Source organism: Gouania willdenowi, chromosome 14, assembly GCF_900634775.1.
Source record: "Gouania willdenowi chromosome 14, fGouWil2.1, whole genome shotgun sequence".
NCBI classification, from domain to species: Eukaryota; Metazoa; Chordata; class Actinopteri; order Blenniiformes; family Gobiesocidae; genus Gouania; species Gouania willdenowi.
Genome location: NC_041057.1, coordinates 22,837,296 through 22,862,898, shown reverse-complemented (window position 1 = coordinate 22,862,898; position 25,603 = coordinate 22,837,296). Strand labels below are relative to the sequence as shown.

Below are 25,603 nucleotides of genomic sequence, written 5' to 3'. Positions count from 1 at the left end.
TACATCTTCATGTTAAGTGTTACCGAAACTAGATTTGTGGCAAATAGACTAATGTAACCTGTTGTTTGCCTCATTGACTGGTGGCTGACTCCAGCCTTATGGTAACATTATGCCCACGGTGTGACCTAATGTAGTGTTTGATATCAAGCTGAGAGCACGTCTGTTAGGTAGTGGCAGACTGCAACAGGATGTGACCTCATAGCTTGTTTAGGGGAAGCACGTTGTCTCAGTGTTTGAGGAAGTTGTTGAGTTTGCAGGATCAGGGACATCATGAGCCTTCACAGCAGCTCTTTATTTATTTTTAAACTCTTTCTCGGCACGTGTTTAATGTGACTTACCAGCATTAAAGCCTCCAGTTGGTTAATGTAAATCTCCTCACTGGCCAAGAAACCAGACAGCACCAATTTCTTCATCTCCAGTCCTTTCTCAATGTCTCCCTGTCAAAAATGAAACACATGATTACCTTTAAGCTTCATGGTGGAACATATTTAATGACCAAATACACATTTTATCACTACTCTATATTCTCAAATGAGTGTTGTCATATGCAAGCACACACACACACACACACGCACACGCACACACAAGAGAAGAGAATGCAAATGTGTAATAAAATCTTCGCACATCTAAAAATAAGTAAGTGATAGCTTCCTCCTTGGAGACTCTCATTTCTCCTGTTTCAAGCCATCTGTTGTATTTTCACTTCAACATCTCGGAAGTCATCCCAGTGCATCATCCTTAAAATAATATGCAACCCATGACATTAATGCACTTTAGATGATAGGTGATAGGAGAAGTATAAAACTCTTTGTCAACATTTTGCGTCATTAATGTCTTTTCATCTTAACACTAGCATGCCCAAGGTTTTCTTACTCCTGCTGCCCTGCCCAGAGGCCGCCAAATGACACTCATTTGCAACTCAGTGGGGCCACCTCTCTTATGTAAATGCAGCCTTTCGATCGGAATGTGCAGCTGGGCAGTGACAAACTTTGGGGGTTGTGTAAATGATGGCCAGTGTTGAGAAACCAGTTTCTCCCAGGTAGATGTTTGTTAATCCAAATAACATTATATGGAATTATTGGATAAGAATGGCCAAATTAATATGAGCCATGTGTGTTGTGATCAATTAATAAACCACAACAAATAAAATTAGAAAAAGAAAAACAGTAATAAAGCAACCAAGCTCCTGTTTCCTACTCCTGTATTTTCACTATTTACCTTTATTGTTTTTGTGCTTATAAATCAAATGTATTGTTGCTATTTATGGTAAAGCAAGATTTCCGAGTGTGAAAAGGACTGTTTGAGTTCTCACTTTAAAAAGGTAAATTCACGAGGTCCACCATTCACTAACCAGGTCCATGAATTATTTTATTAAGCTATTATTTTACAAATTTGAAGAAAGTGCACAAGATGCACAAAGAATCAATGCTTCAACAGGGAAAAACAATCTCAATCTCTGTTTACACCATCAGTTATGCTGACATTATCCCTCTTGACCTTTGACCCAATGCGGAAGTACTGAACCATAGTGAAAGTTTGAAAAGGCTTATCACCTCAAGGTGAAAAAATAGCCAACTCAGGGCAGATATTTCACTGACTCTGGCGACTGAGAAGCAAGGATGTCAAAAGTTTACAGCTCTCAGCAGGCTTTGGAGATGATCCTAAATGACGCCAACCCCTGTGACTCTGATGGAGAAGAAATATCCCTTCAGCTGAGTTCTGACTCTGAAATTTCTTCCGGTAAGATTTTCTAAACATCCTTTTTTTTTGTTTGCTGATTATGGCAGTTGTGTTTTTAATGTTTCATTAATCACATCTCAAAAATATGATCACCCTATACATGAGGAGGATTCGCCACCTTCAGAAAAGAGAGGTCGCCTGGAGACACACGAGTGGCTGACAGAGACGGCAAAAGACGGCACGGTGTGGCGTGAAGAACAGGTCGGAAGGCCTCTCCATCACAGCCCAATTGAAGGTCACGTCACAGATGGAGAGCCAACTGCTTTGGCCAGAAGAAAGGTAACGAGTCGCTTACAAAGTTTCTTCTGCTTCATAACTCTGGAAATGCTTCGGACCATTCAGGAGTGGACTGTCCAGCATGCACTCCAGACACAACATGAGAACTGGTTCATGGCCATACCTGAACTAATGGCGTTCATTGCCATCCTGCTTCTGTGGGGGATTGTCCGCCTTCCATCGCTGCATGACGCATGGTCAGCAAAACTGGGACCGCCCCTGATCAACAGGATTATGGCTCGAAACCGTTTCAAGGACATCATTCAGCATCTACGCTTCGACGACAAGGACACACGCGGTGAACGAGTGGCGACTGACCGGTTTGCTGCAATCTCTGACATTTGGGGGTCTTTTGTTGCCAACTGCATCGCTTCGTACAACCCAGGCAGGCACATCACCATAGATGAGCAACTTTTTCCAACTAAGACTCGCTGCTGTTTCTTGCAATACATTGCAACGAAGCCGGACAAGTTTGGTATCAAGTTCTGGGTGGCATGTGACCTTAAATCCAAGTATGTGTGCAAAATCATCCCATATCTTGGCAAAGACCCCAGTCGTCCACCTGGGGAGAGATTGTCTGAAAATGTGGTGATGAAGCTTATGGAACCGTTTATGGACAAAGGAAGAACTGTTACAACTGACAATTTTTTCACTTCATTGTCACTAGCACGTCGACTGCACAGCCGGAAGACCACCCTCCTTGGCACAGTCAATAAGATTCGCCGGGAGCTTCCAGATTCAGCTAAAAAGAATTTGGCCCGTGATGAATTCAGCACACAAGTGTTTTCAACCTCTGGTGCCACACTGACTGTTTATGTGCCCAAACGAAAGAAGACTGTCTGCCTCCTCAGTAGCGTGCACAGCGTGGTGGAGACTGAGGCTACTCGGAAAAAAAAGCCGAACACAGTCACCAACTACAACAGCATGAAATGCGGTGTGGATGTCATGGACCAGATGGTTCGAAAGTACACTGTGCGTTCAGGAACACGGCGTTGGCCAGTCGCTGTGCTTTACAACATGATTGACATTGCAGCGCTGAACGCACATGTGCTTTATCAGGCATGCACTGGGGTCAAGGAGAGGAGGGTGGACTTCTTGCTGGAGCTTGCAAATGAGCTTGCCCAGTCTCATATGGCAGCCAAGGAGGTGAATGAGCAAAACCTTCAGCAATAACCACCCACACGTGATGTGGGGAAAAGGGCATTGTGCCAGGTGAAGTGTTGCTGCAGGAAAAACCGTGCCACCAAGCGTTGTATGTATTGTGACAAGTTTGCATGTGGCAAATGCATAAAGGAGGTGTGGCAGTGCCAGAATTGTTCACAAAATCTCTATTAAATAAATTTCACCAAGAATGCAAACAAACTGTTGCCGTCTCACTATTACTACTTACTACTTTCTGTTGCAAAAGTTGAAATATAAGTTGCAACCTCTATGTAGCTGCTGTATGGGAAACACAAAGGAGAATACAAAAGGTCTTTGTGTCCTGGAACCTACCTAGCCACCCCCCCACCCTAGCTGAGGGGGGAGTAGTGGCCTCAGTAACATAACAATGGTCACAAGCTGAGTTGTTCACACCCGCCATATGACACCAGCTTGGACATTAAAGGTATAGGTGTCAAATGACACCACTCTGGTCATGCTAGTGTTAATATTTAAACATACTGACCACTCCTCAATATGTGGGCCAATCAGCTCTACATAATCAGTGAGAATGCAGGAGGCATCATCCTCACTATTGTTTCCCATTTTTTCTTCCATCTGCGTGAACTCCTTCTACACCGTTTATTCTATTTTGACAAATAAGCTATCAAAAAATTCAGAAAGTTCCCGAGATTTATGCTTGTACTTTTATAATTTCACCTACTACCTTCAACCCATTTTAACCTTTTTCAGCAATTGCAACTATTTCAACCCATTTCAAACTTTTTTCCAACTTTTTCCACTATTTCAAACTTTTCAACCCATTTCAACCTTTTTTTAACCCATTTCAACCTTTTCAACCCATTTCAACCTTACTGCTAATTTTAAGCTAATGCTAGGTTGATGCTATTACTAAGCTTTTGCAAGGCTTTTGTTAATGCTATGCTAATGCAAGCTAATGCTAACAGTGAAACGTTGGCAAGCACCTGCATCCTCACTTGGATTTTCTTCAGGAAATGTAAATATTCTAGGTAGACTAATTTCCAGTCCATTGTTACTTGACGGTGAAATAGCATTCAATATGATGTTTTAACCCTTAGTAACTTATCACACAGTTTCTTGGACGTTATCCCTAAGAAGACCAGGAACAATTCTGTGAACAGATTAATGATTATTTATTATTAATTAATTAATTAATACTAATACAGTGCCCGTCGAAAGTATGTATTCATATAGGGGGCGCTTAAGTAGAGTTGTCAATTATGGGCACAATATTAACAACATACTCTGTAGCATTATAAGGGGTATATTTGCAGGTGCAAAGTAAAATAGCGTGTGTAATTTCCCTGGTTTAATTCTATGAGACATGCGCATGATGAATGTGTTCATTTGTTTTTTAACTAATTTTTATATATTTTTTGTGTTTGGTGTATTTTTCTGAAATGAATGTTTTTTGGAGTCATTATGTGTATTTTTGATTCTTTCTGTTGTGTTTTTGTGCATTTTTTGTATAAGTATTGTTTTTTGTTGCCATTGTAGTGTGATTCTGGAGTCATTTTGTGTATTTTTGTATCTTTTTTAGTGTAATTTTGTGCATTTTTGTTGTCATTTTATGTATTTTTTGTATAAATATTTAGTTTAGTGTATTTTGAGTCATTTTCATATTTTGTTGTCGTTTGGTGTATTTTTCTGTAATATATGTTTTTTGGAGTCTTTTTGTGTGTTTTTGGAGCCTTTTTGTATATTTTTGTGCATTTCTGTTGTTGTTTTGTGTACTTCTTGTATAAATATTGTTTAGTTTTTTGTTTTACCTCATTTGTGCATTTTTTTGTATAATTATTGTTTTTTGTTGCCATTTTAGTGTGATTCTGGAATCATTTTGGATTTTTTTTAGGGTAATTTTTTTGCATTTCTGTTGTCTTTTGTGTATTTTTTGTATAAATATTTAGTTTTGTGTATTTTGAGTCATTTTCATATTTTTTTTTTCTTTGGTGTGTGTGTGTGTGTGTGTGTGTGCGTGCGTGTGTGTGTGTGCGCACGCACCAGTCCATCCACGTGTACTTGCCTGCCTAACTTTCATTAAACAGGTGTGGCGTGAGTGAAGCTGCAGTAATCAGGTGACCTTCACTATGTAGCACCGTCTACGTAACATGTAAACACTTAAATCTGACTCAGAGCGTAACACTACAGTCACTACCACCCTATGGACGGGTGTTGTGACAGACTGTAACCGGACTAAATAGTGGTCCGTTATTCACTCACACACTTCCATACCTGCACGCATGTCACTTAGACGGTGATCGCTAGTGAAGCGCACCTGATCGACGTGTGTGTGTGTGTGTGTGTTATAATGTGAATACAAATTGAAATACAGTTTAAAAAGACATTGCTTTTTCTGCTTAATCAGGATATTTAAATATTCCTCTCCATTTATCGGTTTTGTATTCTTGCAATTATTTATTAGTGCTGTGGGGACGACCTCTGCTTACTCTAGGCCAGTGTTCACCAAACTTTTCACAGTCCCAAACCACTTCAGACATTTAACCTGAAGCCATGTACCCCCTACTCCTGCACACTTAAAAAACTTAATAACGTAACGTCATGTACAATGTAGCCCTACAGAAAAATTTGGACACAAACATCTTATTCTGAATTATCACTTGTTTGCTTTATTTAATTAATTAATTAGCCTATAGGCATTTTCAGTGAGAAACAAATCTCTTTTTTAGAAATAGAAATCTAGCAAAGATTTGCTGATTGAACATATACCAGTAATACAACATATTCTTCAGCCTGAAACTGTAAAATACAACTTTAATGAGGTAGAGGAGGTTGAGAGGATGCACTGAACTATGCAATGTTTGGCTGATTTTCATATTTGTGACATTTATCCTTTTCATTTCCATTGGTTAGCTGCACACGATGGAATGAGTGACGTTCAGTCACAGGGTAAACTAATGAATGAGATTTAGGCAAATCCATGCAAGAGCAGGACGACTGGCCATGTGATTAATTTGTTCCCCTCTAAAGGGTCTTTTGCTCTGTTGGTAGAGGGTTCGTCTTCTGATCAAGATGTTGAAGGTTCGATCCCAGCCCATAGCTGTCTATGCGTCAAAGTGTCCTTGGGCAAGACATTGAACCGTAAGTCTCACTGTGAATGGGTGAATGAGTTGATATTGTAAAGCGCTTTGAGATTACTTCATTGTAGGCATAAAAGCACTTTATATATCAAGTCCATTTACTATTTTTACCATTTGTGGTAATGCATTGGAGGATCCTGACTGCTGCTATATTTACAGTATATTCTAGCTTCCAATGTTGTCATGCTGTTTTTCATCTTTATTCACGTACCCCAATGACAATTTGCATACCCCTGGGGGTACCCGTACCCCACTTTGGGAACCTAGGCTCTAGGCACAACCTAAGCTACTTCCTCGTCAGGTCACTAATCTATTTTTCTAAACAACACTTTCAAAGTGAGCATTCACTTACACTTTATCAATAAATGTAAACTAATTTCTAATATGTGTAAATGCTTATATTGTTATTCTGTCATATTCCATGCGTCATACACTGCAAACCCCAACGTTCAAAGTATTTAAATTGATTAAGTAGTTTATACTCAATTATTTAAGAATGAACTTAATTCATAAAGCACTTTAATTGAACCATTAGTAAAAAGTAGAAGTAGCCAGTCATTCAACCTTTTAAGAACTTGAAAATTATGACTTTTAAGTTAATCAACTTGAAAAAATTGGGGCAATTCGGGTTTACAGTGTATTCCTGGCAAAATCCATATCCCACATTAGATTTTACCAAAATAATAGGGGTGTCCCGATCCGATATAGATATCGGTCCAACATTAGCCTGAAAACGAATATTGGATTAAAATTTCCGGATTCTCTGATTTTTTTCAATTTATTTTGTTTTCTCCCCCCCCAATTCATTTTTAGTTTATTTTTATTCAATTGTAGAATACTGTAGATATTATGTTGAAGGTTAAAATTCATGTAACCAATTGGTTAATAATAAGTGGGTCAGTTTTTCTCATGCCTACTGTTGTTGACTATTGTTTTCTGTTTGAGAAACATCACTTGATCAAGCCTTTTCTAACATTCCACACTACAAAATAAGTAAAAAAAAAAAAAAAAAAAAAAAATATATATGATTCATGCTGATATCGGATCAATATCGGTATCGGTAGATACGCAAGGCTGTAATATCGGTATCATATCGGAAATGAAAAAGTTGCATCGAGACAATAATAAAAATAACAACACAATCTGAGGGTGTGAAAAGATTCATTTGCACATTCATAATGTGTCAATATAAGATACACAACATCTGATATGATGTGCATTGTAGTGTGATTGTGAAGTTAATACACTGAATTTTAAACAAGAGAAACAATACTAGCTCAGTGTGAAAACGAGCTGCCACAAACAACATTTAAACACAGTAAATCTGAAAATCTGAGCAGCTCAGCAGTGGTTTTCCTTTAGAAAGTTACAGTTTGACTGTTAAAGGTGTTCATAGACACACGTGTCCTAGAGAAAGTAACACAAACTCTCTGCAGTACTCAGGACGAGGCCAAAGACTAGCTTCAAGAACATCAAGGAAGTTTATTATTAACACAACCAGAGTTCATACAATCATATCTGCACGCCAGCACTGCCCGATAAGAAAAGGAAGGAGCTATGACCTCATCGCTTCAGCCCAATCTTGACTGACATCAACAAAGTGGTTTTCCTCAGTGTGGAAGATGCATTACAACGTGGAAAACAACAGCCACAGTGTATTCCTTTGTTACAGGTTATTGTAGAGTCGGATTACTATGACGACCATGCAGAAGTCAAACTCACTGTGTTATGGGCTCAGTATTAAATCAGTGTATTTAGATTAGATACTGCACTGAGTCAGAACAGTTTTTTCCATTGCATGAGAATCACATCATAAATGTTCTATTTGTATTACACAACACAGATACAAAGCAATATAATAAATAATACATATACAATTTTTTTTATATTAAATTCTATAGGTTATTTTAGCATGTTGATGATTAGGGGTGGGTAATCAGCCCAATTCTCTGATACAATTTAATTCCAATAATTGAAGTTTCAATTGATTACAAACTGATTTTCAATTATTAACGACTATTGATTCGGTTTTCGATTATTGCTGGTGAATTATTTGACCTCTTTCTTGAGTAACACATTAGATTTATATTCATTATGTATTTTTTATTTTAAGTGGACATCACAATTGCATTGATTACTCAGACGTATTGATTTAAGCGTGTTAGCGCATGTGCTAATTTGCAACATCTGTACATAAGACAGGAGTCATTTAAATTCTATAAATGTTTGTAATGTGTAATTGAAATATCCAAATTAAGAGCACTCACCTAGTTTGTATAACAATTTGATCATTGTAAATAATTGATCTTTGGAAATTAAATAAAAAATTATAAATTGCAATAAATCATTTTTTTTTTATTAGCATTGATAATGTATGTTGCAAAAAGCCGCCCATCTATGTGTTACCCTTCCATACCTACTTTTCCCGTCGATGCACTGCACAACTCTTTTGGACAAGTTTTGGAAGGATTTCTACACCAAATCTCCCCCGCTTTTTATTGGTTTATTGCAGACTACAGAAGATTAATGTACAGTAAAACAATTTAATAGAATCTGCTCAAATGAAAACAAAGTGATCCTATCCCATCTTTCCCTTCTTGGCCATAAAAAGAATGTTGAGACAAACAGAACATACATAGACGGTGTTTAAACAAAAAATGTAAATTAACAAATGAAAAATGCTTGCCCCCAATTTATGATGTTATGTTAGTTTATCCAGTCATTACGCCATCTTTAAACTGAATTACACTAAATATTCCTCTACATTAGTAAAGCACTGATTCAACAGCATTGCAACTGATCTGATAACTCTTTATTTTTTACCTTCTATCACAAATAATCGACAACAAAATAAAAATAAAAAAACTACAATACAAAAATACAAGAAATGCTATAGCAAAACCTTTTTTTTTTTTACATAAATTTGGTTATATTTTTATTTATAGCTTTTGCGCAGTCTTCATTTTTAACGATGCTTTAGTAAAAGAAGAAAAAAGTCGGTATGTTTTTTCACATTTTCACGTCCAATTTCAAAAAGTTGAATGAAAAGATTACAGACTGGATAAAAGTGTCGATACACAAACTGTATAGATCAGGGGTCACCAACATGGTGCCCGTGGGCCCCAGGTAGCCCTCATGGACCATGTGAGGTGCTCTCAGGAGCTCTAGTCACCAATGAGCTTTAACTAAAACCTGATTTATTTTCCAGGATTCAAACTCACAAAGATAAATACAGATGACAGATGTAGTTAGTATTTAATAAAGTTACATACTGATGCACGTGATAAAGTTTTAGTATTAAATCAAACATCTTTAAATGTTTATTTTCAAGAAAACAACGTGAGAAATGTTTTTAAATGCTGCAATGGGTTGTGATTGGCACCGGGAGACCCCCGTGACCCTGAACAGGAATAAGTGGGTCTGAAAATGAATGAATGAATGAATGAATGGGTTGTGGTATGTTATATATAATAATTTGATATAAAAAAAAGATATTTCTTTTAAACGCAAGGTGGATTTTCCAAATTTTACATGTTTTATGATGAGTTAAAACTTGTTTGTTTGTAGCAGGTAAAAATAGCAACTTGTTGAAACTTAACCATTTCCGACCTTTTCAAGTGCGTGCTACCTTCTTTATTATCTCACCCTCTAATTAAAGTGAAACAATGAAAATGTAGTACTTAATAAGCTCTTTTTAAACTGGTAGGTCTTTGGACTCTACACTACAGTACCTATGAAGTAGCTCACAGTTACCTAAAGGTTGATGACTCCTGCTGTAGATGATAATATGCTGTCTTCTTCTGAGACTGTGAAGGAAATCCATGCCAGCTACAAGTCTGACACGTTGTAGTTAGCTTAGCACATGGTAGCACGGTCAAAGGTTTAAACTTTAAAGGACAGGAATATGATACAAGGTTGACTTTTGGTGCTTCCTCCTTTTCATTCTGTCTTTTAATGTGCTATTCTACACATTACATACAACAGTTTTCGACACTACACCAACAATTGTTAGAATTCTACTTTTTATCACTCTTGTATCTCTTCATATTGTACAAATCTTTTCCCTTTTACTTCAAGGACTTGATTTTGTGTCTGAAAATGAGACCGTGTTTCCACCAATCAGTTTACATTACGTATGTCGTTTTGGACACCTGCACCGTGTAGGGGAATTATACAGTGTCCCAAGTAAAACTAAAACTAATGAACATAAATGACACAAAATAATTCACAACTTGTTCACAGTTACCAGATTACCAAAGGCTGAACTAAGTTACAAAGTGTTGAAGATGTGCTCGTCCCACTCCTTCAGCCACAAATATGTCACAGCTGGTTGGGGGGAAAAAAGCATGCGACTAAAAGTGTCTTCTTCCTCCCCCGTACAAAGAGCCACTGTGGACGAGGGCTCTCCTTCCAAACTGCTCCTGTCACTGATACTTACACACAGACACACACAAACACACTGCTCTCATTGCCCGCTGTTCTCATTTAGTGATAACACAGCTACAGCCGTCTACTACGCAAACACAAGTGCAGGCAGGAGTTAAAAACGAGCGTGTCTCACACACACACACACACACTTAAACAGCACACATGGCTTGTGTGAAGACAGAACAGCACAGAGTGACGCCACATCGCACCAGGACTCCAATTTTCCACTTTGCTTTGCTATTTATAGCTGAGCATTATTTACGCCTCCATCAGAGTGTAAACCGTGTGTGTGTGTGTGTGTGTGTGTGTGTGTGTGTGTGTGTGTGTGTGTGTCCTGCATCCAGCCGTCCGCCTCCCCTGCCTCACCTTGAACTGTCTATGTGTCGGACTGATGGGCTCATCTCCGTACTCAAACCCCTCCTCCTCCAGCACCCTGTCCAAGTAGCACAGCACCTCCTCCTCTTCCTCCTCCATGGCGCTTTCTGTTCTTCTCCTTCTCTTTTTCTCCCCCACCCCAGAACCCTTTTCCTCTGTCTTCCCTCTTTCAGGGCCTGCCTGAAAACATCAGTGTTTTAGCCTTTACGGCAAAGTCGTCTGGACACAGATAGACAGATACACAGAGAGAGAGAGAAGGAGAGAGGGAGGATCCCACCTACGCAACCCCACCCCCTTCCTCTACTGGGCTTCCTTGTGTATATGTGTGTGTGTATATGTGTGTGTGTGTTGTTCCACCTCAGTCAATGAGACCTGCCCTCCCCTATCCCCTCCCCTCACAACAAATGCAGCCCAGCCACTTCCTGGATGGCTAACACAGATCCTTTCTTTCTGCTCTTTGCCCGAGAGCCCCAGTCCATCTTAAGCTTCATATTTCTACTTTACTTCAGCAAAAAGCCACTTCCTCATCAAGCCGAGCATTCTTCTTCCTCTGCATTAGCAGTAGAGAGCTGATTTCTCTGCCCTCCTCTCTAAACATTGTGTGTGTGAGTATTATTGATCTGCAGAGAGCCCTGGATGTTGAGCTAATGTGCTGCTGATTCTGATTACAGGTCACAATGATCAGCAGTTACAGAGATTTAGAACAAAAAAACAGTGCCAAATACAAGAGAAAGAGTGAAAGTCAATATTTGTATAATACACTCAACAATCCCATTCAGTGATTCATCTGTGACTCCATGTGGCTTTATGAATGAATAGAGTTCACACTTTGTAAATATTACCATTAAACTTATTTAATCCATTGCACTTCTGCTACATTGCTGGGTAGATTATATCAGTTGATTTTTTTTTAACAAAGTAATCATCTAATACGTAATATAATTTAAAAAAGTATATATTATACATTTGTAATACCTTTTTATTTTGCTGCTGTTTTGGTAAGCACATAAAATATGAGCATTCAGAGAGCGCAAACCTCTGCCAAGTGCTAAATATCATCTTTGTCAGGTCAAAATGTATGGGCAGCCCCATGTTTTCAACAAATAGCAGTGAAATGAGCTATCTGGATCCAATCTGGATGAAAGTAGGTGGGGTAACATGACATAACTGAGTAAAATTTCATGAAGATTGGTCAATTACAAACAGAGACAATGATAAGAAATGGAGATTTTTTTATTTATTTTTCAAACTGATCCAGAATCAGTATATTAATCCGGATCTCCTCAAAAAAACTTAATGGAATCTTCCATGGCGAATGGTCCTTTGATTAAAAAAAAATTCCAAATCCATTAAAGGGCCCATAAATTAACTTTTCTGTGCTTTAAACATCATAAAGGTGCTATTTGGGCTTCATACACATGCCCAAAGTGTTTTTTTCATTGATTCCCTCAATCGTTAGTTAGAGGGTGATTTGCTCCTTTCTTACTGCAGGGTGAGCCCAAACACCTCGCTCCAATTTGATGACGTGTTCCTACTTTGATGACGAATTTGACGCAGCACTGAGCTGGAGAAGCTGCGTCTCCAGGAAGCTCTCTGCCGTGATTGACATGTAAACAGACACGCCCACGAAGGTGAGCATTTCAGCATCCTTCGCACAGTACTATGTATGTATTTTCTACAGTCTATGTACGTACCGGCGAATGCCCCGCCCCCACACTCTTTCTCATATTTATAAAGCAGCATGAGCACGGCTATGGAGTGGGTGGGAGGAGGGCGGGGCCGTCCTCTGGTCCTACTTCACCGTGCGGGGAGGAGGAAGTCATTGTCCCATCCACAGACACGCCCACTCATAAATATGCATAAGTAGACCACAAATCAGCCTGTTTGTGTAGAGTTGCTCAGAAAGTGATTTTTCAGAGGCTAAAACTCTGGAAAACAGGCGAGTTTGGGAAAATAAACCTCAAATATTATGTTTTTGGGGTTCTTAGAACAAATGGAGATGGGTGAAAAATAGCATGATATAAGACCTACTTTAAACATAATCTTGCAAACAGACAAACAAATAAATAAAGTGTTAAAAGCTCAGTGTTAAAACACATGACTTTTGGATCCTGTGCACAGTGGCATGGAGCTGTTAATAAATCAATATGGATAAGGGCAATAATTTGTGTGAGATTCACTCTAATTTTATTCATCTGGTAAAGAATTGTGTTATTTGAACTGTTTTGCTGTAGAATATGATTAGTTCCTTCACCAATCCAAGTCAAGTCAATTAATGTAATGTTTTTAACAATGGACAGGACTTTTCCCAATGTATTATAAGACTGATAAAAGTCCCATCTTTTAGGTTAGAGAGAATTTTTCACTTCACTGCCACTAGATGGAAGCACTTCCTTTCATTTGAGCTGAATGAAGCCCAGTTTGAATCCCAATGCAAACAATGAGGAACGATCATTAATAATGAATGGATATCTTAGATTAGAGTGGATCTACAGCGTATTTACAGTTCTGTGTTTAATAACTAGCAATGCTTTGTGGAGAGAGAAAGAAGTGTGCAGCAAATGAAAAGAGACTAAGCAGAGGGCAAAAAACAAAGCATATCACAACAGGTCAGGTTTGCAATGTGTGGAAGTTGCTCTCTTCCTCTTTTTCAGTGCGCGCGCGTGTTGTTTCTGTGCATGCGACTACATATGTCCATTCTGTGTGTGCAGTTTTGTGTGAGGGCGTGTGAGACATGCTTATGACATGCCTGCCTTCCTTCCTGTTAATCCTCCCCATTGACAGTCACACACACTCGTATGCACACACATACACATATGGTGGTGTCACAGTTGACAGACTCACCAACACACTGACACAGCTACAGGGTAAGAAAACAGCGACTCTAACCCCGAGGTCACAGAAAAACATGGATGGAGGACTGATAACATGACAGAAACACACGTTCAGCACTTTTAGAGCTACAGTGCATGAATAAGAGAGGAAATGCACAGATAAAAATGTAAATTCACAAGCAAAGCAAAGCAGACACAAGCCCCACCAACATCTGCTCCCAGCATGAGACGGAATACAACCGTCTACAACTAGAGCACTAAACACCCCATTCGTCCTCAGACTGACAGGTTGCTTGCTGGTGGCATCAGGCGTCCATCTGGGTCAATGGTCACTTCCTGATGCTGTGATGGCACCACCTGCTGTGCACCCCAAGCACTCTAGCTATTGTGTTCAATTGTTAATAATTACAGGAGAATTACATTTAGTAACACTGATGTCAGCTCGATACAATGGTGGTGTGAAAGGACAACTGGATTGTTAGGTAGAAAAAGTTCAAATGCATTAGTATTCTTTAGCCATGTAAAATGTGGTATCACTTTTTATCAAATCAAATCCATCTTTATTTATAAAAGAAGGTGTCTATTTGTACAGTTGTCATACAGACAACCCCTGGTGCTATTAGTACGTTCACCGAAGTACATGTACGTAGCGTCTTAGGGTTAGGTTATAACCCTATATCGCAACAATTTTTAAGGTAAGGGTTAGGTTTAGTCTTAGTAACGTGGCCTAAACCTGCCAATGAGGGGCGCTGCGTACGGATAGAATGTTGGTATATTGATACGGCAACCGTACGGATAGCCACTGCCTTTATGAAAAGTGCTTTTCATACAATAGAATGCAGCTCAAAGTGCTTTTACAAATCTCGTCCACCACTCCCAGTCACACAGGTTAAAATAAGGACAATGGCACATGGCTGGGTACAGAGGGTCTAGGCCGTCTGCACCAGGAGCAGGACACAGACCGTGGGCACAGGGCGCTGAGACAGAGCCCCCATCACAGCAAAATAGCACAAGCCATTAACCATCACTGAGGGTCACGAGACAGACAGCACCACTGTAGCCACGGCCCATCACAGCCCCTAGCGCAGAGGGCTCCCTCCGAGGAAACACTGGGATAGAAATCCTAAAACTATAAAAACAACATAAAAGACAACATTCCTAAAACTATAAAAACAGCATAAGAGATCATTTTAGAACTATTAAAAAAACATCATAAAAGATAATCCTAAAACTATGAAAACCACATAAAAGTCAACAATCCTAAAACTATAAAAGCATAAAAGATAACAACATTTAGATACATAATGTAATATGTCTTATACAACAGTTCGTTCTGACAAAGTAATGTGATTGGTCAACAGATTCCAAGAGTGCCAATTAATACAGAGTAACAACAGCAATCATATAACGCCGCTGTACAGCTGATCTAAATATTGTTAATTAGAGCTACATCTTGGGCTACACACTGCAGTACACTGTACTCTCCAGTTGTGGAACTATTTTTGTTGACGAAGCTAAATGATTAAATAAACAAATCATCTCCTCTTGTCACTTATTACTGTTAACTAATAAAATGCATTTGTTGAACTGTTGTATAAAAGCAATATCACACTCAAGGTTGTGCTGAAACATTATCTACCAAATCACACCAGTGCTAATATTCCAGCACAACAGCCCAACCTGGAGTGTGATAATGCTTAATTATGCTTTTGTGAATGCAAAATCTACATTTCAGCTTTTAACATTTTTACATGTATTTATCTAAAAGAAATATTTTCAACTTCAACATTGTTTTATCTCAAACCTTATATCAATGTAAAACTTGTACTAATATTAAATGATTTGTCTATGGAGGTAGATTTGCGTCTTTAATATTGAATACTGTATATATCATTTGAACATTTTCTTTCATTAATGATTTTTTTTGTTTGTTTTTTTTTCATTTTCATTATTTCATTAAAAATCATCTTCTCAATATTTGAGCCATATAATGGTAGGACATCTGTGTCTTTATTATTCAATCCCAAATAATGTCGCTTAAAAAAAATACTTCAATAAAAAAACCCAGAGCTCAGCTGTGCAGTCCTGAGTCTTGTTTATTGATGCAGTTTTGCAGTTATCAAAAATGGATTTGCATTCAGACACTTTGTCATTTGATTGAAAACATTTTCTTCAAATTGAAGTGAAGGTCTTTGTGTACAACTTGTTTTTGTTAAGGTAACTTTGGATCGAATAATAAATACACAAATCTACCTTCATATTTCTCACGCTCAGCTTCTCGCCTCAAGGCTTTCCTAAGATACTTTAACCAAATTTGACTTTGGAGAACACATTCTTTTACCATCTACCTAAACACACACGCACACACACACACACACACACACACACACACGTCACTCTTCCATCAACAATGACAGTAAAGCAAGCAAAGCCTGCAGGCTGTGAACATACTGTATTAATAGGACTCATGTTGTCTCCTACTGATGTTAAACTTCCTTTTACAGTAGGGCTGGGCGATATATCGAATATACTCGATATATCGCAGCTTGTAGTCTGTGCGGTGTTGAAAATGACCATACCGTTAAACTCGCGGACTTTTTTTTTTTTTTTTTTTTGATTTTTTTTTTTTTTTTTTTTTTTTGAAATGTCATCTTAATGACAACATGCACAAAAGGGCACTATTTGTTTTAAAATATTGTAGTGGCATTATGTACAAAAAGTGCACTTTAATTTTGTGTTTTGAAATGCCATGTGAGTTGCATCCTGCACTAATGTCTTGTTTTGAAATGTCTCTGACAATTTTGCACAGAACGTGCACTTTCTGTTGACAATTTTATGTTTGAGCCACTCACTGTTTAATAAATACAGTTATGTCAACTTTGACTTAGTTGTGATATCCCCTTTTTTGCATGAAAGTTCAAAATTGGCATATATTAATGCAGTATGATCAAGAATGTTTTAATGTAGACATATAGAATCATCATACTGGTGTGATTTTGTGCATCAAAGTGTTAATTCAAGGGTAATGCAAAATATCGAGATATATATCGTGTATCGTGACATGGCCTAAAAATATCGCGGTATTTATAAAAGGCCATATCGGCCAGCCCTATTTTACAGTCTCTGCAGCATTTAGTGACAACTAGAAAAACAAAACCAGACTTAATATAAAAATTCCACATTGATATATTGTGATTTTTTTGGGTGCAGAGTTTTTTCTTTTTTTTAAATCGATTTAAAAAAAAAAAAAAAGTTTCTTTTCTATAATTAATATTTTTCTTACTGTATTTTTCACATTTTTGTGGACACGTGTGTCCTACTGCTGGACACATTGTCACTTCTCTACGGAGCAGCCTAACTACAGGGCACGTTGACCAGCTCCTGTTCCTACATAAAAACCTTGATAATTATGCCACATCCGCACCTCCACTCCGCTAGACGGCACCGTAGATATAATAATAATAATAAATAGGATGTTTTGAAGCAAATAGTTTGGACTCAATTTGTCCTCTGAATGAACAACATCTTCTGATGAACATATACAGCAACTTGATTTTTCATCTCTACTTTTAATTTTTATATTAACTGGGTAGAATAATGTGATATATCGCGATAATATCGTATCGTGACCCAAGTATCGTGATACGTATCCTATTGCAACATCCTTGCCAATACTCACCCCTACACACAATATAGATATCAGGCCATACTTTTTAAATGTAATAAACCTAATAAAGCAATGACAAACATGCTTAGTTGATAAAATGAACACTTAAATAGAAAGTAATGTTAATGTTCATTCCTGTGTCAAGCAAAGCTGTTGTTTAAACCTAAAGTAAGAGGGATTTCTCCTCCATCATTGTTCTTTAGTCTCTAGATGTGTGAGTGCGGTCTTACGCCGGGAAGCAGCCCCTCTGGGGGTGTTGGGGACACTCCGTCAGGACCTTGGGGCGTAGGCAGCTGTGGAGACATGGTGGGGGATTCATCAATGTAGGGCAGCGTCTCCGAGCCGTCCTGTGACTTGCCATCTTCTGCTGCGTCCCCCTCGTAACCATCTGTGTTATAGTTAAAGTCTAGAAGAAACAGAGAGAGAGAGGGCAGAAGAATTAACAATTAGAAAATGACCAACATTTTATCTTAACCATTAGCTTAGCACTGAGTTCAGTTAGCTTTAAATGCTAAACGCTAGAGTGTTTTGCATTCCTTCATTAGCTCAACATTCTAAAAAAAGTTTGAAGTGTTTAAAATCAACAATGAAATAAATACAGTATGCAACGCATGACACCCAACAGTCTGAATAAAGCATATGTTCGGGACAGGAATTTATTCTTTTCACTCTCTTTTATATTTGCATATTACCAATTTTTAAGGGTAAAAATGTACGGTGGTCATAAACAACACAAAATGAAGAACCCCAAAAACACAACACAAAACGCCCTGACAGCTCACAACACAACGCAGAATGATGAACGCCACAACGCAACACAAAACTAAGGCACGTACAATTAGAAAGCACACAAAACGAAAGCAGTCCGGTAAAAATCCACGAAGAAGAGTGACGATAACGTTGGCGTCAGTGCCCGATCCTTTCCGTCACTCTTCTTTGTGGATTTTTAGCGGACTGCTTCCGTGTTGTGTTGTGAACTTTCGTGTTGTGTTGTTGGGTGTGTATTTGTGTGCGCTTTCATTTTGTGTTGCGTTCGTCGTTCTGTGTTGTGTTGTGATGTCCCGGTGCAACTTTTTCCTTTCCGATATGATACCGATATTGCAGCCTTGAGTATCGGCCGATACCGATATTGATCTGATATCAGCATGAATCATACATACTTTTTTTTAAAAAAAAAATTTAATTTATTTATTTTCTCTTTTTTCTTTAATAAAAAAATTACAATTACTTATTTTGTAGTGTGGAATGTTAGAAAATGCATGATCAAGTGATGTTACTCAAACAGAAAACAATAGTCAGCAACAGTAGGTATGAGAAACTGACCCATTTATTATTAACCAATTGGTTACATACATGTTAACCTTCACAATAATATCTACAGTATTCTACAATTGAATAAAAACAAATAAATAATAATAAAAAATAAATAAATAAATGAAAATCAAAAAATCCGGAAATTTGAATCTGATATCCGATATTCGTTTTCAGGATAATATTGGACCAATATCCGGTATTGATATCGGATGGGGACACCCCTAGTTTTTTGTAGTGTTGTGAGGTTCTTCATTTTGTGTTGTGAGTCAGTAAAAAAAACACTGGATTCTCAACAATAAGAAGCCGAGTGGTTGTCTGTAGTGAAAATTCTGACCTTAAACATCCAACAAAACCTTTCACTTTGCATCAAACCAAGTGTCCTACAACATTTAGCTGGAATAGCAGTTATAAAAGATGAGCTACTGGCAATTTGTGTTTATTTCCCCATTGGTAACTTCAGTTTACAGATAACGACTTCATAGCAGAGAAGCAATATTATTACACTAAATTATTTCCGTCAGTGTAACACACTGATGTTATTTAGAACAGAAACAGTACACCAGAAACCCTACTCCAATTGAATCCATTTATAGAGAGCCTTACTAACAACACCAACATGTGTAGGAGCCAGAGAGCGACACATCCTCACGTGCGGCTGTTTACTACAGCCAACACTGACAGGCTGAAATGTAGGCTGCCTCAGTCAGCTAATGCAAAATCCTCCACATGACACACAAAAATCAATTCTGCCCTGCCAACCCATGGAGGCTTTATCAGCTCTAACCTGCTGAACGGATGCTTACAGGGTCAAAACAAGGACGAGTTCAACGAAAGACAATGCTGAACAACTCAGAAAGAAAGAAATCAATCAACTCAATCAGATAACACGAGTACAAACACTTAACACAAAGACTGCACTGACTTACTGTTGGTTGAAAGGAAAGAACGGATGGCACAGGCCGCCTCGAAGAAGAAAGCCATGAGAAAGTTGTCTCATCAGACATGACACGCTGCTAATTCTTCTCCAGTTCGACAACACAAATGAAGAGATGCACTCGTGGTGAACACTTACATAGATTTGAACCTTTCAGATGGCTCTCAGTCAAGAGAGAGCAGCAATATTGTGGCAGCCACATCCGCAAAATTACCATACAGGTGCTGTAAAAACGCATTCAGGGCAACCACATGTTTCAATGTTCCTAAAACGTGGTCATTTTAGGAACATGCCCTGTGTTAACAGTTGTGCAATTTATTCTGCAGTATAAAAGTCAGCACCATTGTCAGATTTTCCTCAAACACCGGGAAGATTTTTCTTCAAGTTGGGCGTAAGATGAGGAAAAAAGGCAAATATGTTTTTCAAATAACTCTAGGATATTAATGTACATCATCCCATTTGCAACTACACATCTAAAATGACCAATAGTCCAAATGTAATACTTGTTTAGAAAGAAGGAACACGATATAGTCTGAGTGTTGCTGCCCCTCAGTGCAGTGACTGTGGGTTCAAGTCCCACTGGTGTCTCCATTAAGCCCTGCAATAGATTGGTGTCGTAGCCAGGTCTTCTGGCATAGGCTCCAGCATCCCATATGACCCCATGCAGGATAAGCAGGTATTAATGATGAGAAACGACAGATTGAACTGTACAATTGGAAAATAAAATGACCCAAAAGACGACATCAGTCGGTAGAAAGTGATGCACTGAGGCCAGCATTTGTTTATTGCAGCCTTTGGAGTTCTTCCAACTCCCAGTTCAGCTCCCAGTTCCAAATCCAGTAAGGCCATAATAACACGTTTTGAAACATGACTACATTTAAACACAGTCTGTGCGTTCACTACAATGGCATGCCCTCTTTATCTGCTATTAAATGAGGAACCTGTTACCTGATAGATCTGGCAGGCGTGGACATTTCCTTTATTTTCTGCAGCTGCATCCAATAGAAGTTTGAGGAACAAACAACCAACAGGAACATAAGACAAGCTGTGTAAGCTGATGTAAAATCAGATGTGTCTGATGATGCTTTGATTGTGTTTACAGATAATGCTTCCTAAAACACAAGCGTTCACTGAGGATGCACATAAGGCTCTGCTGAGTGTGATCAATGAGTCCTGAACTCAGCTGAACACCAAGTGTTTTCCATCCACATATTAACTGTGTTGTAATGTGTAGATCAGAGATGGGCTGCTTTAATCACAGCGAGATGCCACTAAACTGTGATTGTCTGATCTGAGGGCCACATGATCAATATACTTGTCAGCATTTAGAATAATCAACAATCTGAGCTTTATTACAGGAAAATAACAAAGGGTTTGTGTGTATTTATTGTCATTTTGTATATAGTTTTTTGTTATTTTGTAAATTTGTGTTTTTGTTGTTGTTTTGTGTGTTTGGAGTGTTATTAAAAAATATTTTCACCCGCGTTTATTATTCTTTTGGGTTTTTTTGCAGGATTTCACCAAACTCATCGTATTTAACAGATTTTTTTTCATAAAATGTTAACCAAAGATAAAGCTTAAATGTTGAAAGATTCCATTACATTTGGAGGGTTTCAGAAATTGAATCTCATTCTCTCATCATTGGTAAAATGTATAAAACAATCCTATCTTAGTTTGTAATTGACCGATCTTTATGCAATTGGACTCAGTTATGCCAGGTTAGTTCCTCAATTACACCAATGAGTTTCATCCAAATCAGATCAGGATTGCATCTCAAGTTTTCAATAAAAAGCGTTGAAATTTCCAAGGCTTTAAAGTGTGAATGATCATGGTCTTTGACTTTGAATGTTCTTGTTCTGAGTATTTTTCTTTTTTTTTTTTTTTTATTGTTTTATATATCATTCATTTTGCATATTTTTGTTCTCCATGTGTTTTTGGAGTCATTTTTGGGTATTTATGTTGTACTTTTCAGTATTGTTCTGTCATTTGGTATTTTATCTTAGATTAGATTAGAACTTATTAATTCCTCAATTGGGAATTAACTTGTTCATTGTATTTCTGCTATCATTGTGTGTTTTTGGAGTCATTTTGATTCATTTATCTTGTCTTTGTGTGTATTTTTGTTTTTTTGGGGACTAATTATTTATGAATACTTCTGCAGGCTGTCATTTGACTATGTCCAGTGTAGATACAGTGTACATTTCTGTTGATTGTCAATTTATCAGACTTTTCACAATTCCGTTCTTTTGCTTAAATTACAAGTTGGTAGAGCTGAGCAAAAAAACGATTTAATCGATTTATCAAATTTATAGATTAAAACGATTTTTATATTGCAAATTCGAGTTAAGAAATTTTTTTTTTTTACAAATTTTAATTTAATTTATTATTTTTTCCCCACCGCAGTTTTTTCGGACTTTTTCGCGTTCCGTTCTTATGAGTTACCGTAGCGCGATGTGAGCCCGCCCCCTCTTTGTTTACATGTGTTTATCCTTTGAGTAGGTTATATGTGTGCCACAGGCATGTTTAATGTTTTATTCGCTCTATGCTGAGATGCTGAGGGGAGAGTTTATTATTTTTTAATTGTAATTTTATATATTATAAAATATGTAGTTATCTGATTCCTGAATCCGAAAATTTGAGCTGCTGTGAAGTTGCTGTTGCACTTTAACTTAAATCTGGGTTAAAGCTTGAAATAGTTGAATGACAGAGCCTCATGTACTTTTTATTTTGGGAATGTTCTACGCATTTTAACTCTTGAGGACAATCACAGCAATAAAGTTGCACTTTTGACAATATATCTGATGTCTGCAGTCATTTTTAAGTGCATTAAAAAAAATCATTGAAAATCGAATCGAAACTCGAATTTTTCTTTAAAAAAAATCGGACATGCCATTTTGGTCGGTCGTCCTTATAAATTCCATCTTTAAAGCATGTGTGAATGCAACACTGCAATACTGCATAGTGAAGCAATAGAAACATGTTGAAAAGACAAAACAAAGAAACATCCTCGGTGTGACAATCGTGGGCTTTAATGGTAGGAAAAAGTGTGCTTTAATCTATGCCATTTGTACGTACATGAATAAAAGATTGACAACATATGTGGTCCTTTATAGAGGTCACAGGGTCAGTGGTTAAGAGGATGTTCAGTGTTTCATGTCACTAAAGGACACATGGAGGGGTGGATTTCATCAATATGTGAGTGCCCTCTGATGTGTTTTTGTCTGCTGACAGCTGGCAGCTCAAAAACAACACATCCTTTCTATCCCTGCATTTCCTCTGATCCCCCTGCATGAGCACCATGCAAATAATAAACTGTAAATATTATTGCATAATCTGTCCCTGCAATCCACAACCCCAACTCAATGTCTATTCACATCAGCCTCTGGCTGACTTCAATTGATGGACAGCTTTAGCTACCTGCCACTCTTAATATCTGGCCAAAGATGAAAAGGACAAATGCTCCCATGACAACCAGACTGGCTGATATAAATGTTTCCTGTTGGTAAAGTTTGTGCACCAGTCTTATTTTCAGGGACCTATTTTTGAGCAAACGTTTAAAACAGTGATGATAAATCAGTTAAGAAAGTCAATACAGTTGAGTATAGGTAGTGATAATTGTACACAAAAATAAAAGAAACCTTAGGTAGATCCTATAGAGCAGCAATTCTCACCTGGTGGGTCGGGATCCAAAAGTGGGTCGCAGACCTGTACTGGGTGGGTCGTGGACAGCTGGTCAAATATGAACAAATACTTAATGTCTCTCATGTTGGACTTGTCTTTTATTTTGAAAGAACCTTTTCTTTTGACAAACATGCTCTAAAATGCATGTTGCAAGGAAAAATATATAGATTTATGTAAAAAAAAATATTATATATATGTGTATATTTTCAACAGCAATTTTTGAAAAACTAAATTTAATTGGTTGAATTATAAAAAAAAAAAAAAAAAAAAAAAAAAAAAAAATGGGTCGTGATTTAATGACCGTGGAAAAATGTGGGTTCCAGGCTGAGACCAGATGTGAACCCCTACTATAGAGAACACAGACAGCATGAACAAGAATCAAAAGGAAAATCCACTGCAGTGAACTGGTTTATCAGTACACAATTAACGCAGTAAAACACGCACAAAAAACATTTTACAGGAGACTTTAAGACTACGACTGAGGTCTAAATGGAGTTTATCAAGGGTGTTATCCTTAAGCCTCAGGCTATACGCTTTAAACTAATATTTATTTTTGAGAGTTTGTAAAGTGTTTACCTGTTTTTATGATTCAGTATATTCATTTCCACAAAAGGCTGCTTTCTGTGTCATGAGTGCCACATGACTTGAAGGAAAAGAAAGCACTGCGTTAAATGGCTAATAATTTAGGCAGAAGAATATCAGTCTCACTGTCAGGTGACTTCATAGCAGTAGCGGCTGGCCGATAGGGGGCGCTACGGCTTCACCCCGCCACTCACCACGTTAATTTGAGTAAGACATGAAAAAAATAATTAAAATTAATAATGAATTAAAAATACTACAAAACAAATTTATGTCTGTATTTAGATCTTCAGAATAAATATTACATAGATAATGATGATGAGTAAAGTTGTTTTGTTCACCTGTGTCTGATTGGTGATGTGTTTCCATTGGAGCACACTAATCTTGTTAAAAGTTGTACATGCACAGTAAATCCTCTTCAATAAAAGTCCATGGACGGCTCTGGGCGCAGCTTACCTGCGCTCAGAAACAGTCTGCGGCTGCGCAGAGTTGAACGCAGCCGCTAAATTACCCAACACCACCCTCCAACCATGGAAGGGGCTGACGTCACAGTCTTCCGTCATAAAGTGGCTGATTGACAGGTGAAGCCGTGGGACGATAGAAGGAGAGAAGCAAAATGGAGAAAGAGAAACTGAATAATTCTGCTTTCCCTGTCTCTATTTTCAAAAGTCAGGATCAGACCCAACATGGATAAAGACGGGCACGACCCTTTTAGTGGGTATGCTACGAATCTAGATGACCTCTTATCGCGCTAACTTCCAGGATTTAATCTGTGTGTGCTGGCCTACAAAGTGTAGTGATTTCTAAAAATCTGACCCACCCTCTAGATACCAGTCGTAACCTTGGCGATGCAACTTGTAACATTTTATATTGTCCCACCTACAGTATATATAAAGAGCTGCATGCAGATGACTCAGTAACAACGTCAAAATATTTGATCACAAAATGTCTAAATGTATTACTGATTTCAGAAGGTTTTTCTCACACGTTGATCTTGAGTAATTTACACAAAGGAAACAAAACTAAACTATAAGCAGGTCCCCTACCCCCCGGGGTAAGTCTAATGTTCCCTGCAGTTCTTCCTCATTCCTCCTTCCTCTACATTTATATGAGCTTGGTTAGGCTGTGCAAGGATGCAAATAACAAATAGAAAAAGAGGAAGATAAAAGTTGCTGCAGTAGAGTGAGAATGAAATCAGGGAGTTGTGCTGCTTTCATCAGCAATTTCTTGAAGGAGTGGAGGGATTACATCATGTCCTGCAGCCAGTGTGGGCACTGTGCAGCAGTGCACATGAATACGCACACTTCTACATCCAAGCTGTGGATATATATAAGGATAATAAAGAAGAAGCAGGTATAGGTGTATCATTGCATTTAATTGACTTATACTATGCACCCTGATGGATTATGTGTGTGTTCTCACAGCAGGTATCCAACTGTGTCTTCAGCACCAATGAACATGTTTGAGAGCTCAACCATGGCAGACTGGATTCTCT

General features: G+C 38.0%; 1 protein-coding gene across 4 annotated transcripts in view; it reads right to left on the bottom strand.

Annotated features, from left to right (window-relative positions):
• The window catches only part of abr (ABR activator of RhoGEF and GTPase), a 174,114-nt gene that overhangs the window by 91,108 nt on the left and 57,403 nt on the right, over nucleotides 1–25,603 (bottom strand). For 2 of the 4 annotated variants that reach the window (XM_028466145.1, XM_028466146.1), the window contains exons 2-3: nucleotides 17,831–18,006; nucleotides 339–437 (exon numbers count right to left, since the gene is read on the bottom strand). In XM_028466145.1, the coding sequence (XP_028321946.1) occupies nucleotides 339–437; nucleotides 17,831–18,006 (275 nt within the window). Of the gene's footprint in view, nucleotides 1–338; nucleotides 438–11,090; nucleotides 11,328–17,830; nucleotides 18,007–19,840; nucleotides 19,982–25,603 lie in introns of those variants that run through there. The other 2 variants (XM_028466147.1, XM_028466148.1) reach the window with 2 other exon arrangements.